Raw genomic sequence first — 17,403 nt, 5'->3', positions numbered from 1 at the left:
AAGGTCTTGCTCTCGGTCAGGATGCAACGCTAATGGTTGCGCAATCAGGCCATTTGGAGTGAAAAAGTGCCGATTTGGGAGGTAAGAGGATTCAGATGGACGCCAGCCAAATTTGGAGTTTGAAGCAGCCGCTAGTACAGAAAATGTCAATGCATGAAACGTCGTGTGTAGCTGCTGTCATTTCTTGTGAATTCCCTTTGACGATTTGATTTCTTTGATGTCAAAGTACTCCACGATGTTTTTTTTGTTTGCCACCTTTCATCTTGCGTTCAAAAAAGCAAAGCATCATAATAAGTGATTTGTCACTTTTGACAGATCTTCTACGACTGAGGGAATTTTCAGAAGTGACTTTGTTCTTGTGAGTTTGAGAACAATCATGACAATTATGCCCATTTGCTGTCTTTTTTTTGTTTTTAATTCTTCAACCGAATGCGAGTTCCTTCTCACACAAGTTGCACTGGGCACACGTGAGAGTTTGCGTCTACGCACGAAACGAACGAAGGCAATGGCAAGGATGCGAGCGAAGCTGAAGGTGGACGTAACGCTCACCTTACTGAATTTTTGCACAGCCGGGCCAACTTTAGGTTTGCCAGTGATGTCGTCTCCGATTTCCCATTGCTGTTACGCAACTAGCATGCAGAAGTGCCTCAAAGCCCAAAAGAAGTCTTTTCAATTATTTTCATTGGAGAAAACGCAACTGCAAAGATCAACCTTGTTGGAAAGGTTTTGTTTTTTTTCTTAACGCTTATGACGAAATCAGAATTTCCAACCCGGAGGCCTTGTTCGTCTCTAACATTCAAGCAATTCTCTGATGGGAATCTTGAATCGGTGGGCCCTGCAATTACACAAGTGCAGAACTAACTCCTGCCTTTTTGTTGAAGCTTGTGAATAAAGGCAAAGGTGTCCGCAGAATGAATCAGTCGAGTTCAAGACAATCCACACTGATCTGTCATGCAGACGTTTCCAGCGCTTCCTTTTTTTTTTTCATGTGGGACTTTGAACATTGTGGATGTCAAAAAGAGATGTTCACAATTCAAGATCTGAATTAAGTAGTAAAGGTGTGGAGCAAAACTTTGTGACAACGTCAACAGAAGCAGCAGCAGCAGCAGCAGCAGCAGCAGTTGAACGTGCAAGTGCCAATGTTGTCGCTGCTTCAAAGTGGATTTCAAAAAGCTGTCTTGCGCTGTGATTGTCCAGGTTTTTGTTTTCCAAATCCTTTTCAAGACGTGGGTATCTGCTCAAAGTGCTTCTGTATTTGCTCACAAGTTGACGCCGGCGATCAGTGTTTTTTCTTTTCATTCACAAGGGAATGTGGAGCTCTCCCACGAGACAAGACAAGAAAAGTCCGTGTTTATAAGACACACACACACACACACACTTTGTGTCATTGGGTAAGGCAATGAAAAAAAAAGTCTCTCTTGGGCCATCAAGACCCACAAATGTGTAATATTCGTATTAACATCGGCGTGTGTGTTAAAACTATTGCAATACCTTTTTGGTGTGTTCTCTTTTCAATGTGCTCTGCGAAACAATGATGTCAGGTATTTGGTGTAGCCATTCTAGCCATAACATCTTCAATTTATTCATCACTCCATTTTGGCCATTCGTGTGTGCCAGTCGGGATTCGGGGGGCGATCGCTCCATTTCGTTGTCTTCATATGGCCCAACTTTTCTTCGAGCGCTTTTTCACGTACCCCTTCCAACCCTCCCACATAGCGTACGTTGGACCCCCGCCTCCTTGCCATCTTGAGGCGGGGTCGTTCCGCAGTAACGTCGATAGTTGCAGCCTCGGCCCGTGTCTGTGAGCGTCGTCATTCAACTTGAAGCGTTGCAATTTCAATTCGACATTTGTAGCTGCGCTGCCAGTTTTGACGGATTGATATAACTGCAATGTGGTGTTTTTGTTCATCGTCAGGAAGAAAGCTATTACCAAGAGTGACGTTAGAGCTCATGGACAAAATTGCATTCTGAAAAAGTTGTTCTTTATATGTTTTTGTCGCTTTCAGGGGGATATACAGGCAATAAAACGAGATTGAAAATCCCCACCTTGATCGGTCTCGATGCCGGGTTCAATAAGCAACAACAACTGCAACGTATTGTTGTCTTGTCGGAAAATGGAACCGGGAAGAGCAAAATCTTTTTCGCATGAGAGAAACTTACAAGGCCGGCTTTCCGCCCACGCGCAAATGCAAGTAACGTCGCGCCCGAGGAAATATTGCCACGTGTGCACCGCGCGGGAGTGCGGTCAAGCAAAGACTGAAGTTGAGTGTCCACTGTGCGCCGGCCGCTTTTGGGGGCAAACCAGATGAGAAACGCTGCAGGATTACAGCTTCTGAGATGAAAAATACAACGTTTCCTTTCAAGACATGTTGACGCTGCCGCCCTGCAATGATCTTCTCGGCAAATCGAAGCCAGAAGTCAAGTGTTGGATGAGTCAACCTATGAACACAAAGAGTGAGCGCAAGTTTCATAGTCCATGTACAGCGTTGGCGGCAGCTGAAGGTCCCCGTATCCGCATTGCCTCAACGCCGTTGACTGAATTGCTCTTTCATTTCTTGGCTTGACGGTCGCTTGTCGCCGTATGCGTTTCATTCATCGCGCCAGGCTGCTCTGCGCTTTGGTTAGCAACGGCCTTAGCAACAGATGGGCTCAGCGGTGAAATTTGGATTGCCCGTGTCAACATTATATGGCATCGAAGAGCTATTAGTTTATAATTAGTTTTCCTTTTTTTCTCCCCCTGATGTGAAGAGTCAGGCGTGTACTTGCATTTGTGCGTCGGAGCCGATGATGCCTTGTTGGTTGAAGAGTTACTGCAGCTTTAGTCGGGCCTCGAGCTCTTTCCGCTGTTTGGTTGGAATCTTTATTGACGAAGGGTTTGCGCCTTTTTCTAGTATCCGAAGATACTCTGTAGAAAGCGTTTGCTTTGTTTTTTTCGCTCTTGACAGTTCATTTGAAATATTTCAGGTGCCCTGTATCAAGCAACTTGTGGGCCTGGAACAAGAAGAATGAAGCAATTCTATTTGAGAGGAATTTTCCCCTCCGTCAGTCAAAGACAAATCAAGTCCAACGGACACAGCGAGCCGCAATGCGCAATCCGGATTTTATTTGATGAAGATGAGTCGACACAAGGCAATGGCGAAGGATCCCGCATCCTCACAAAGGTTCATCAACTGACCGACTTCCCCGAACGTCACACCCGACGACTCACGCGCACACAAACCGCCCAAAGATACATTCAAGCGAGCTGTGTGATCTAGTCACTTGCTCCGTCCGGGTTGAATCCGGCGCGGAACGGGCGGCAGCTCGCGCGGAGCCTACCGCCCGCCCGCCCGCCCGCCCGCCCGCACTCCCGCCCGCCCGCACTCCCGCCCGCATGCACACCCGCCCGCCCGGCCGGCCGCTCTTGCTCAAACTGCCGACACGTCGCAGGCTGCGACCGCGCTTGGAAGGGCATTTGCGGCGCAGGCCGGCTGCTCTTTGGGGCTGCTTTTGTCCAGGACGGATATTTGAGTAACCGTGCTGCTTTCGGTGAACAAGGTTCGGCGACGTTTACTATAGCGCAGGTAATTCTGAGTCTGCCACTTCCAAAACCTCTTCTTCAGTTCCGCCTGCACCTGGACACACACGCCAGCACAAACACTCAAGAAAACGTGGCAACACTTGACTGAAATCCAAAGTCTATCTACTTCTGATGAGCTACTTTGCAGTTTGGGAGTAAGCTTGCTCAAAGAATCTTTTTGACCAGGGCTGGGAAACTTTGCTCCTTGAGGGCCACTGAACTGCCTGTTTGCGATGTTTTGTGCATGGAGGGGTCCTTGTTGCCAACGTGGCGCTGTGACCGTACGCGGTTGCGTGTGTCATCGGTGGAAAGAGCAGTGGGCTGAGCACACTGCTCTCAATCTGACGCCTGTACTCAATCTGACGCTTTTGGAGGTGGACTTGTTGATGAGGTCTAGCCTGGGTTGGTCTTGCACAAGCGCTTAGCTTGGAATAGGAACGTTCATGTTTTTCCCCTAGAATTATAGAATTCACTTTGAAAATCACAAATTGAAGGTCAGACCTGCCGTTGGAACACAAGTGTGCCGTCTTTGGTTAAAGCTCCTGTAAAGTGAAAATAAATATGTAGAGGTGCAATGACTCATTGCTTCATTGCATATAAAGAACGATCAAAGGAATCCATCATTCTTTTTGATAAACGCCACATCGCTGAGATGCCTTTTCGAATTGAAAATTGTCGAAATGCTTGCAATTTCAGCTTCTCAAACGGTATGGTGCAATTTCTCTTGTCTTGCCTGAAAGCGGACTGATTTAAAAAAAAAAACAGCCAGCTCAAGTGTGTACAAAATCGCCCGGACAATTGAAGTGGTGCAAAAGCGCTTAATGCTCCACAATTCAGTTGGAAACCCCCGATTCACTTTACAGGCTCTTTAAGAGAGTTTGGCTCACCGGTAGCCGCTTTTAAACTGCTGACGCTTATGGAAAACATGGAAAAGGATGCTAGATATTTTTGAAAGCGATGACAGACAATGTGATGCTGTTCCGTCAAAGTCGCTTACCTCACCATTTAAGAAACAGTAGAGTAGGGCCACAACAAATCCCTAGAACCAAACAAGGGTCATTGTTACACAACGCGTACGTTGTACTTTGTGGATATATGAAAAGAAAAAAAGGATGAGGCTGTCAAGACTGCACCTGAAAGGATCCCAAGCCAAGCTCGATGAAAAGACGAGCCTCTGCTCCCGTGTTCTCCGGTAGGAAAGCAAACACCATATAGTGCATCCCAAAAAGCGGAATGAGCAGCAGAGTGGACTTGGCCAGTCTCCTGCGAGCCCGCCAAAAAACAAACACCCCGAAACCACACGATTCAGTCAAGCGGGTTTCATCGCAAGCGTATCGTCGTCACATGCGGCCTCACTTGAAGTGACTGCTATCGTTGCCACCGACTGCGGGAGATCGCAGTTTCTGCACCAGAATGCGGATCACATTCAGGAAGATGATGAAGTTGACCTGCACAAATGAATACACGTTGCCAACACATGCAGGGACGCAATAGGCCAATCATTCCCCACCCTTTATTGAGCCAAGGCACATATTTGACGTGTGGGAAATTCCGTCAATCGTCAATGACACACTTTCAGCCATCTAATAGAAGATCATTTACTTGTTCCGTCTGTCACGATAAGTCACTGGCATAGATGGATCGACAAAGGTACGTTATTTGTTATATCTGAAAAAAAAAAAAAATACTCAATACTCTTTTGGCCAATTCAGTGAAATTTGACAATTTCCCGCGGCACACCTAAAGAGCTCTCACGGCACACTGACGATTGCAATTCGGTTCGTCACGAAAAAAGACGGATGATCAATAACGGACCAGCACCATTTTGTGCTGATATATAAATATATATGAAACTGTATGTATGACGGTAGCCGTGCCTCGATAACTTGACTCACCAGCAGTGATACGGTTATCGGAGCTTTTATGATCCACCAGATGAAGGCCACATCTGTGTCGTCCCAGCAGCTGAGGCACAGCACATGCGTTAATGAGATAAACAAGGCCGGGCCGAAATATCGCCGCTCTCCCCATAAAGCACAGGAGCACTTTGCCACCACAAGACATGAAGCGACATTGAGGCAAAGCCTCAGTTGTTTGTCTTCTTCTTCCTCGCTACGGACGCCGAACGATTGCGCTTCACTCTAAGCGGGAGAGAAAGTTGACGGATGGACGCATGCAAGTACTGCACAATTCTCAGTTGGTATCAGCTCACCCTCTGTTGTCGTAGAAGTTGCGAGTCAAGATCCAGGCGCTTATGATTGTGGATGGGACACCTGGGGAGCAGCCAGAGATCCGCTGTGACTCGCGTTCAAGACGGCCGAAGGTGCGCGCGGCCACGACGACCGCGGCTTGCCAACACTCACCCCAGCCGATGAGAACGTAGCACCAGAAGTATTTCTTCTGGAAGACAAAGGTGAGAGCCAGCAGTGTCTGCAGGTACATGCCCTCCACCAAGAGCCAGAAGTAGTTGGCCAAGATACTAAACTGGAAGAAGGCCACCGCTGACTTACACGCCGTCTGCAGGATGGCAGCAATAAAAGAAGGCCGCTGTCACATTTATCGCAGGCGTGCCGGAACGGCCTCTCGCATCCGTCTGTGGGCGCGCGCGCGATAAAACATCGGGCTGCTGCTAAGCTGTCATTTTGACACAGAACACTCGGTCTGGTTGAATGGCGGCTGCAGCTGAGTGCGCCATTAAACGTAATTGAGGTCGGAGGGAATATCTGAACGGCACTTCAGATAAAACACAAGATGACTTTTGTTTTTTTTACAATATTGTGTGAATGCTGTGAATTTTGATATTGCATCCTTTTTTTCCTCCATCTGTACACCCGTTTTTTGCCATCTATTCAATGATTTCATTCCTGTTTATTCCTCTTTGCCAGTGTAAGAATGAATTCATCTGCCATCCTGCTCCAAACCCAGCAAGGAAGACCATCAAAGATTCACATGCGTCCCCGCCTGAAACACACTGGGAAAAAAAAATGGCGTGTTGAATTGACTCTTCATTTCTTCTTGTCAAGTGCTTGCGCGAAATAAAATCAACTGGAGTCAGAGACATGTTTTAAGTATGCTTGAAACGTGTTTGTGTGGATGCGCTTGACAAAATGAAATGGACTAAATTCCACACTTTTCTTGAGTGCAGTTGCAGTCTATTGATGGCGATTTTTGTTGATTTTGTTCTGTCACGTTTCCCATGTCTGTTTCGTTAGGTATTTGTGTCCAGGTGCGCCGGTCAAGGCGGTCCCTTGTGTGGTCCAATCAGCTGCCTCAGCCGCGCGTGTCTTGCGCAGCTGTTCCTCGTTGTCTCGTCACTTGCTCGCATTCAAGTTTCCTGCTTTTCTTTCTCCTCTGTTTGGTTCATTGTTTGCGTTTGCTGTCCAAGTCCAGTTGAGGAATTTTATTTGGGGGAGGGGATGGTTACTTTGGCTCTTTTTTGTGTTCATTTTGTGAATTTTGATCACGCAAGCACCTTGTTTGGTTGTTCTTTTGGAAAATAAATACATGTTGTTTTTTGACTACATTCTGCTTCCCTGAACCCCACGCGCAGCCCCTTGACACAATTCAAACTTTCCATAATGCTCTTAGTCTTTTTGAACGCTGCAAAAGCAACGGACTACTATTCTTCCCTTTGCATGTTTCGATGCGCTACATAAACTAGCGGGCATTTCTATGAATTGTCCGCATTGTTTGGTGACTCTGGCTGACTTTGCCAACGTGTAGTGAATTTGTTGACATTACAAGCGCAACGATGGACTTCACTCACAGTTGACATGAAACAGTGGTCCAGATCCTCATTGGAGAAGAGAATTTCATCTTTAATGAAAACGGCGCTGGCTCTCAAGATGAAAGAGAAGAAGAGGTTCATGTGGATGTAGTTCCTGGTGCAGTGAAACTTCCTAGAGAAAGAGAAACGAACGGCCCGGCACATTTGAAAGGATTTTGGATAAAAATGTTCAAATGAGAATGTTACTGCGTTAGGAGCAGGCAGACTCGCCACGGTTCCCCATTTTACCTGAAGACCGTAAAGACAAACATGGCAGATATGAGCGAGACGAGGGAGGTGGCATAGCCAGCTGTGTACACCTGCTTGAAGTTGGAGAAGTAGGTCGTCTGGATGGCAAGACACAAAAGCGGGGTGAGCGCTTTCGTATGATCCTGAATTCAGCGCAGTCCGCTCGACGTAAGGCTTACCGAGGCCGCCGTGAACATTTGCAGCTGAGTCGCAAACAAACGTGTTACCGGGCCGCAGCTGTCCTAAATGAACGACACCCGGTGACCTCAACCTCACGGAAATGGAAAAAGTCTCCGGTTTCGTGACGTCGAGGCGTCTCCTCTCGTACGAGCGCACGCACGCCGTACAGTGCGAATGCACGTACCGAACGTGTAAACGGTATGAACCCACGATTGTAAAGTAGCCCGAAAAATCATCAGAATCCAGATTGCAGGCTACACATCTACTTTACACATTGATCTGGACACGGATGATTTTGTTTTGTGCAAGCACTTGACAAAATCAAACGGAGTAGACTCAACCCTCTTTTTTTTCAGTGTGGAAAGGAAATGTGCTGTTGCTATGGATCCATACAGCGTCATTTTGATGATTAGATTTCTTCATCTATTTATTAGGTTGCTGAAAATGGCATCCGGAAATAATAATAATAATAATAACAGGCGGAAAGTGACGAGCGCGTGAGCGAGCGCATGTCAAGGCCCGCTATGAAGCCAAAGCAGAACCGAGACTCAGCATGGGGCAGCCATCTGCCTTCCCCGGATGGGCTCGCACTTCCCAGTCCAAAATGCGCCATGCGCAGTGCGGCACAGGAAAAAGCAGAAGCTTTCATCTTCGACGGAGCTATTCTTGATGTTACTCATTTGTTGCTTGAACTGCCTGTGTTTTGAGGGTGGCATTTTGACTTGGCGCACGGCACTTTTTGGATGCGGCGACGCTTCTTTTTCAAGTGCTCGAACAATAAAGTTGAGCCGAGTACGTGTCCTCAAGTGCCGCTTTGCAGCAGAAGCCGGCGGAGAGGTGCAATCGCGTACGATACAATGTCATAATGCATGAGTGCATTCAAATATGGACTGAATATATTTGGCAAATGAGAGCAGCATTTGGAAATGGAATTCTCCTTTTGCTGTTGTCATCATCCGACATCTGTCAAGCACAACCTTGGCAATCAGTTGTGCGCTCACGTCTACCTCCGATTCCGCTTCGGTGTCGTCGGCAAACTCGCAGGCGTCCGCGTAGGTCGGGTACACTTCGGACCAGCCGCTCTCCGTGCAGTTCCTGAAGATGGAACCTACCACACCAAATCAAGCTGAGGCTAGCGCGCCAGAAGCACATTTGTACAGAGGCTCCAAATGCACAAACCACAGCGAGGAAGCGAGGAAATCAATGGAATCCGTCAACATACAGACACGCACGCACGCGCGCGCGCAGCTTGGTGATTGGTCAAATCAAAAGAATCTGGGACAATGTCACCGCCATCGGTGTGTGGGACCGAAAGTTATCCAACACCGTTTCCTGATGATTTGCCCTTTGTCAGGTGTGAGGCTCCCGCACGTGTGCGAGTAGCAAAAAGTCCATTTGGCTGTCGCCGATGACTCGGGCCGGCCCGAAATACCGACGGCAGCTCGCTGATGCCTTGGCCTCTGTTCATCCATAGCCCCATTTGCGATGGCACTCGGGCCACAGCGCAAAGCCCTCCGATGGTCGCCGATTCCGCTCAATCGGAGCCATTTTCTGGCACGATGGCCCGGAGTTGCAGTGATGGAGGTAAACTCGGCGCGCTGGAAAGCATCCATCCGAAATACCAGGTGACAAGGTTTACAGTTTCGGGAGAGATAAGCGCACGGAGTAGCTAGCGTGGTGAAAATCCGCCCGCGCGTCCAAGGAGATTCAGTCGTGGGAGGTTTTGCCGTAGCCGCGCTTGACAAAGGATTTGAAAGTCAGGTGACGCGCAGCCCCTGCAGCCACGGCATCGGCGGGTGTGCGCTGGGGCGAAGGCTGAGGCTCCGGAGAGCCCGCCAGTTCTCCGCATCGCCTCGCTTAACAAGCCGTGCCAATTCCTCACTCCTGCCGCGGGCTCCTACAATGAACTCTTTGATTTTCCAATTCGTTATTTTCCCCGCAACGGTCGCGCCGATGGAATCGCGCATCGGCAACTCGGGCGCACTTGACTTTTGCTGGCACCCGTGGAGGCGGAAATGCACCGGGGGCCGGGAACACCGCTAACATTGCGTTATGAGGTCATCGGCGCCAACCTGCCGTTGCTCAGCTCAAATTGAAGGACTCCTTTCCACTTGCGCTTCGCGCCGTCTTCTCTCGGCAATCGAGCGGAGAGCGCAAGTTGGCTCGATGCCAATAGCGGAGTGCCGGCTGATAGCGCGCAAGGCTGCTCTTGGATTGGTCTTGTCTTTTGCAGAAGATCATGGCATCATTGCGGACTGTCATTGAGAGCAAAAACTAAAGCAACGGACGCCTGCGTGGAACAGATCAAGCCAGGAGTCGCAATTCTCCCGCAACAGCTGCTGCAGAAAACACAAAGTGCGCACACTTGCTGCTGACACTCGCCGCTTGGGGCCGACCCGAATCGGTGGAACGCTTGCCGCTCGGGCCTGCAGGCCAGGCTGTACGCTAGCGCAAAATAGCATGTACAGGACGTTTTTGCGTTTGCGCCAAACCAATGTGAGACTCGACAAGGCTGCGAGCATTTGGGAAGCGTGTCGGAATATCCGCAAATGTCTTCATAAAGCACTCGGCAAGGCCGCAGGACCGGTCTTGGGAAATGTTTAAAAATAGAACGCTCACTTTGCCGAGATATCAACTGAAACGTGGAAGGACCTGGCGATGCCACTTGGTGGACAAAGCCCTACGTTGTATTCTGTCGGAGATTTCTCCCCATCATACTCCAACGCGCAAAGCATGATTCAAAATTGAAGCGCAAAGTTTTCTTTTCAAAAGGGCTTGTGTGCACTTTTTGGCAGCGCGGCTCCCCAAAGCCGATCGATCGCAACCTACCTTTGTTGTGAAACAGCTGCGAGATGTTGGCGCACGACACGCCGAGCACCTGGCCCACCTCAACGCCACGCCAGCAGCCGATCTCGTCCCACAGCGTCGGGCACCCTAAGGCGGGAAAACAACATTATTTGTCGCACAGCACCTCAACTGCGCCGGCCGGTCACGTCGCCCCGAGAAGAAACGAGACTGCCGTCGGCCCCCCGCTGGGAAGTCTTCCAACGTACTCGAGTGCATTTGCGACGTTCTCGCGGCAGCTCGCTGCTGTCTGTCATCTTGTTTGGGGCCACACTTTGCTCTTCATTTTCACCAACTTTGCTGACATCCTTCATTGTTCCTTTTCTCGTATTGCTTTGTTTTCTTTGTTGTCGTTGTCACTTTTTGGGGTTTTTTTTACTTCTCCTATCTATTTGCTTTTTTGGAAACGTGCAAATTGTGCTTTTGTGTCCTTTTTGCATCCTTGCGTTCATCGGGATTAACCGTGCCGATTGCTCCTTTTGGGAAATCTCTTTGACTCAAGCGTCAACCGTGGCCTCACCCCTTTCTCTGGTGTACCGTCATTTTTTTCCCCGCAATCTTCATTTTTATTCGACAATAGCCCTTATCTCGAAAGGACTTGAAGTTAACGCCGAGCGGCCAACGTCGCGGTGACTTCCTTGATCCTGGAAACGTATAGCTGCACGGACACAATGCTCCAGCAGTCGACGACCGCTGCATCATTATGATATGCGTCGTCAGTCTTCGTCCAAGTCCTACTCATTATACTACTAACCGTAGTCGATTATTCAGTCTTCGATTCTGAATGCTAAAAAGTGAAATGTTAGGTAGGGCGCGAGTAAAACCCCGTACATTCATGTTACACATTTGTCATTCAAGTTTGGACAATTCAAAAACAAAAAACGTTTGACTTCCAACCAGGAGCAGAGCCAGAACGTGGCTAGTGGGTGGGCCTGCAAAAATCAGGGTGGGCGTGAATATTTCTCTCACCCAGCACAATCCGCCTGTCCTGACACAGCGTATATTCAAATAAGATGGCAAGCGAAATAATATGAAGTTCAGAGCTTCCCGAGACAACCATAATTATGTCATTCTTCATAGTCAATCAAATAAAAAAAAACAAAACACAAATTCCAAAATAATTGAATAATAATTGAGCAAAAATGTAAAAGTATATATGTTTTCATGAATCTCACTTGGGTGGTCAGTCTGTCAATCGGGGTGGGCCTGTGCACACCCAGGCCCACCCATGGCTCCGCCCCTGCTTCCAACCGCGATTCAACCGCATTTGATTTACAAAGTCAGTTATTCCACGGTGTGATGAAACTATAAGGGCTTGTTTTTACACCGTGAAAGCAAAAGCAGTGAACACTTTCTCTCCAACTCCCTTGCTGTGAGTTATGTCTTTCGAATGAGAGATGGTTATTTTCCAGCAAGTGAACGCTTGACAGCTGTAGGTGCACATGGCTGCTGCGCTCAGGTTGAGTTGGCGTATGCATTCAAACGGCACATTAGTGCCTATGTCATGTACTAATGGCTCTCCGGCTAATGGAAGGCCACTGCGTGCTTCGACGGGCGGGAGTAAAAGGCCACGATGCTCCAATTTGAATGGCATGGCGTGCCCGGCGCTTGCTTCCTTCATTAGGTGCTAATTAGGGCTTGTGACATTGCGAGGACTACTGCAAATGAAAGAACTGCTCTTTACCGCTATTCTGGCTCCTCACATAACAGCCCTGTGTTTTTGTTGCTGTGGCTTGTGTGGCGTGCATTGAATGTAATGTTCCTAAGCACTACATTTGTGTGAAGGACATATTGGAACAGTCGCTTTGATGCAAGGGAGCACTCTTTGGAGTTTCCCTTCCAAATGTCGGAAAAGGTAGATGTCGTCTACGCCGATGCAAAACCGTCCTTAGCGGGGGACTTTTTTTTCTCGGGCTGATTGTAAGCGATTCCAAATATGTGTCAAGCTGACGCCTTGTTGGGCCCGTCAGCGGCGACGCACTCTGAGCCCCCAAATATTGGATTTGTTTGCGTTTGACCAACAGGAGCCCAATTTCCACCAGCAGCTTGTTGGCCGACCATTTTCACCAATTGTTGAGCGATTTGGTCTGGAAGTGAAGTTTGTGATTGGCAGATGTGGCTTGGACGATGCACTCACTAACACAAGCCTCACCGTTTACCCGCCGAGCTCGGGCCCAGCGCTGCCACGAGAAGCTGCTTTTCACCCCACAGCGGCCGCCTTCAAAAAATACATTCATCCGAAGCGCATCTCCTCACAATGGCAAGAAATATATTCCGAGAAAAATATACCTTCATTCCCACTTATTCGTGACCGCAATATATGTAATACGCTTTGTATAGGGAAGGGCTTTCTTAAGAACTCCTAGGACCGTTGCACGTGCATGTCAAAGTGTAGCACGATGAGGCCCCGGCCGTCACGTTTTGCCGTCTTTGATGCACCGCACCCAATTTAGTGAGTTGTGCTGAAAAAGTCAAGAGAGTCAGATAGGGCTGTTTTGGTCTCGGTTCTCAGTGTTTGGCGGCAACCTTCATATATGGACACGCGCTTTTGACATTTACGATGCGCTCCAATGAGGACAATTTGCAAGGGAGCCGTTGCCATTCCCAATGTCCGTCTAAATGTCGCCTTTATCGTCTCAGACGCGCGTTACTCAGCCCGCCGCTTGTCTACGGCCCATACCTCGGTTATCATTGTTTTGTCACGGTCCAATAAAAGATTTTTCTTCATTGCCGCTACCATAATATTGTTACAAGTATTACGAGAGAAAGGGCACCGCTGGGATATGCGGTGCAATATCCTCCCTTCAATAAACAAGCGAGTGAGTGATAAGGCACAAGCCAAGAGCGAGAACAAGAAGAGGCAGATAGGAGTGACGTGGGATTTTAAAGGAGAGAAATGTTGCGCTGCACTTGTGTAGCTTAGCTGTCAGTTCAGGGAAACAAACCTTGTTTCATCTTGTTGGGAAGAGCCGACGTTGACTGACCTTCAACGTCAGCGTGGCGGATCAAACCAAAAGCGGAGAAAATGGAGAAACGTCTGGCTATTTTGCTGAGATAGAGCGCAAGGCCGGATTTTGCTTTGTTCCTTCTTCCATGTTCAAGTTCTCAAAGTTGCTCTCCTGCTCAGGCGACCCACCGACTGCCAGCTGGCTACTGTGCAAAACAGCCCGACTTCTTTGTCCAAGTTTCACCTTCATCATCGGGAACAAAGCGACATTCCTACTCCGCTGTGTGCCCAAGTTGCGGCCGGGCCTCGTGTCATTTTTTTTAAAGGTCATAGGAAATATTGGAATCGACACACGTAGTCAACTTTGAAGAGTGCGAGTGGCAGAGAAGTGCCCTATCGCCTGTGTCAACAATTTGGAGTGGCACTGCTTCATACCTGTCCCGGTAGAAAGCTGCTTTTCCTCCTCTATGATGATCAGGCCGCATTCTTCCTGAGCCTTCATGTGCTGAAGCACCAGGGCGCAGTCCGGGTGCATGGCCTCCGTCTGGACAGCAGCAGAAATCGCACATTGCCCAGAACCCACAAGAAACTTTGACAACGATCATGACGCAGTGAAATATAGGCTGTCCCATCAAAATCCAGACACACTTTAGCAGCAATTTGAGGGTTTTTTTTCTTTGCAAATGAAACCCATTGGAATGAATGATGGCCGGCAGACAGGAAATTCATTCTAAATGCTACCGGAAGGATGAAAAGACAGTTCAAGTGCCAATACCAAGACAAGAAGAGTCTCATACATCTTGTAAGGGGGGTACATCTTGTATATTTGTGAGTCAGAGATAGAATGCCTCCTAATGAGGGGAGTGCAAAGCGGTTTGCCTCCGAAAGGGCATCCCAACGTGCGACCTATCCAGAAATTGACAAAGACCGCCACGGGCGCCAGTGGAAATCTCGATATTGCTTGTTGAAGACAGATAAGCCAAGTTTTGTAAATGATTTTATTTTTGAAGGGGGAAAAATATTGAAAGGTACCGAGCCCTTTGCTGAAAAAGTACGTGCCCCCGAAACCGATTAACTGCTTGGGTCAAACTCAGCCGCAAGAACCGAAATCAAGCGTTTTCTATAACTCCCAATGAGCCATTCACGTCTCTCTATTTGGGCCCAGTCTTCTTTGCAGAATTGCTTCAAGCCAGCAATTCTGGAGTGGTTTTCTTTTGGGTATTTTTTAGCACGGGCGGCCTTTCTGAAGGCCATCCCACCGCAATTGGATTCAAGTCCTGGCTTGGACTAGGCCACTTCAAAACCTTCATTTTGTTGGCGACTTGCTTTTGTTTTTGGGATGGTCGTCCTTCTGCAGAAGCCGCAGCATCCGGCCTCGAGCCCATTTTTGTGACAAGTGTACACTGAAACGTATAAATATTTATATAGGAGGTAGGAGGAAAATCAAGGAGTGGCAAATGTGTGCGCGTTAGTGGTGCAACGCTTGACTGTGAAACATGTCTTTCATATCTGCTAAATGGCGTCACGAGTGATGACGCAGATGTGCGGAGGCCTGACAATATCGAGCGCTACAAATGATGTGACTGGTGCGATTGCGGTCAATTGTAACCTGGGTTCTTGAATGGCAACAGTTAATCTGAAAGCGACTCAAATGAAATCAGCGCCTTGAAGGGATCATTATCGAAGGGCAGCCATGGCCGCCCGCCGTCAACCGATTTCCCAAGGTGGGATCGTTAAGATGACACGCGATTGCGGCAGTCAAACGCCAGTCTCCGTGTCGTGCGCTTCTTGGCCGGCTCCCCGTCGTTGTCCTTTGCTCAGACGGAGTGATTGCCAATCATGAGCTCGGCCACTCTGTCGCCGCTCGCGTGTTTTGCTCCGTCTGAGAGGTTTTCGCTTTCAAATCTTAAAATATTCATTGTGAGAATATCAGGAAGCCAAACGCAGATTTGGGACACCATTTTAGCTGGAAATGTTGATCCAAACGTTACGACAATACCACACACGCATTTTACCGCGCTCAGCATATTGATAACCTACGGCGAACGTACGACCACGATATTAGAAAGAATATTGACTTTATACCTTAATACGCAGTCGCGGATGCAAGCAAAGGCAAAAATCTTGAAGGCCTTCACTAAGTTGCTGCTTGGAGCTCTGTATTATTTCCTAATTATCATGCTCAATCAATCAGGTGATTGTGATGTTAAACAAAAAAACCTGCCACGAGGGTCACTTCTCATCTCCAATTTTAGGACTGAAAATCGAGGGGCCACATGTGGGTGTTTGTCATGCTCAAAGCATTTTACAGACACTCGCCACCTTCGTGAGGATAAGCGGTTTGGATAATGGAATTTTACAGACATGACATTTGAAAGGGCTTATGAGAGCAAAATAAGATTTGAGCCGTTTCGAAGTTAATTATATTCCACAGCTTGGTGTTTCCTCTTTACGGTACTTCACAACCATTGATATTCTGCTTCTTTAATTAGGAGTTGCCTGCTTTCGTAGAACTTTATGAAACCCCGTTCAGCTATTAAACTCCCTTCAAGATGTTTCCCCTCGGCCAATGTAATTACATTATCTGGATCCCATCTGACCGCTGCTCCTGGAATGGCTTCAACAACAACAACGATAATACTGATAAAAATAACAATAACATTTTGCTGTACGTTTGATATGAAGAATTTCAATCGCATAGAAGTCAATTTTGACTTCTGGCTTTCACACTGCTGAGAGTTCAATCATTGATTGTGCTTTTCTTCAGGCAATGAGGTTTTTATTGACCTCAGTGTCTGAAGAGAAGAAAGAAAGACTAATTATTGAACACATAAGAAGACAGGATGGAGTCATTGACCATGCACGCTACAAACCGTGAAGATCCCTCATAAAGCCAAGGAGAAAAGCGAAAACCTGAATCATGCACGCAGACACGGAGAATTTGAATGCGACGCGGCCCAAGTCAGGGACGGGGTCCTGCACGACTCACTCACCGTCTCCCACAGCATCTGCAGCACACTCAGCTGAACTAATGTTGTAGTCGCCCGTTTCCACCAAAAGCCTTCAGACGGAGACATGCTGCGCAGTCTTTGAGACGTCTCCTCAATTTGGGCTTATTTCCCGGACAAAACGGACAAATCAAACAATCCGAGCCAAACCCCCTTTTCGTTCAATATTCACAAGTGAAAAGGCACCAATGGCGGTGCTGCCGTCGACTTTTTGTTCTGATGAGTAGGAATTGAGTTGCTTTCAGTCGCATGTGGCTGAGGATCCGGACTCAAGTGAGCAGACGAGGATGAGCGCGCTCGCGCGCGCGCGCGCACATGCGCTCGTCACATGCGGCCGCGGGGGGCGTCCTCGCTTTGCGATGGAGGCTCCTTATTTCAGCCTCAAAGTCATCATTAAGCCACATATCTGTATGAAGAGCACACATCTCAAACCCCTTCAAGTAGGGCGGTACATGGTTGGCATGTTTAAAGTTATTTTGAAGACGGAAAAAAAGGAATCCAGCAGCTTTTGGGATTAGAAATGAAGTGAGCTTGAATGAATTCGAGATATTACAAAGTTTATTACAGTGCCTACGCCATGACAGTAATCTATTTGATCGTGGTGGGATTCTGTGTAGAAAAACCCCAAAAAAACTAGCCTCATCTGAGTGTGAAACCTTCAAGAATGATGCACTTTCTTGACACCATTCGGGCTTTTTCTGATCAAGACGCAGTTCCAATTTGGTGAACCAAGTTGAGAAATTTGAGCGTTTGAGAGCAAGGCGGTCTCCAGAAGTGCAGGCAAGGCAGCGCGTGCTTGAGCTCAAATGCGACGCCGACTGTTTGCAGCTGCGTGCCTGCGCCTCCGCGA

At 48.1% G+C, this 17,403-nt stretch overlaps 1 protein-coding gene across 2 annotated transcripts; it reads right to left on the bottom strand.

Annotated features, from left to right (window-relative positions):
* Positions 1-3,386: 3,386 nt before the first annotated feature.
* Positions 3,387-16,830, bottom strand: ghrhrb (growth hormone releasing hormone receptor b). 2 transcript variants are annotated; one of them, XM_086047702.1, is made up of 13 exons: positions 16,539-16,830; positions 13,981-14,089; positions 10,584-10,688; positions 8,762-8,862; positions 7,575-7,672; positions 7,326-7,458; positions 5,923-6,076; positions 5,772-5,832; positions 5,455-5,524; positions 4,916-5,007; positions 4,693-4,822; positions 4,557-4,598; positions 3,387-3,614 (listed from the first exon to the last, which is right to left on the bottom strand). In XM_086047702.1, exons 1-13 carry the CDS (start codon positions 16,620-16,622, stop codon positions 3,408-3,410), a joined length of 1,386 nt encoding a protein of 461 aa, XP_085903828.1. In that variant the 5' UTR covers positions 16,623-16,830; the 3' UTR covers positions 3,387-3,407. The 2 variants fall into 2 exon arrangements, with proteins under 2 accessions (XP_085903828.1, XP_085903827.1); XM_086047701.1 differs by having other exon boundaries at positions 5,772-6,076.
* Between the last annotated feature and the right edge of the window lie 573 nt (positions 16,831-17,403).

The sequence above is a fragment of the Filicampus tigris genome, chromosome 12, assembly GCF_054856515.1.
Source record: "Filicampus tigris isolate MCC_2025a chromosome 12, RoL_Ftig_1.0, whole genome shotgun sequence".
In the NCBI taxonomy this organism is placed as follows: domain Eukaryota; kingdom Metazoa; phylum Chordata; class Actinopteri; order Syngnathiformes; family Syngnathidae; genus Filicampus; species Filicampus tigris.
This window is presented reverse-complemented; position numbering and strand designations above follow the sequence as displayed.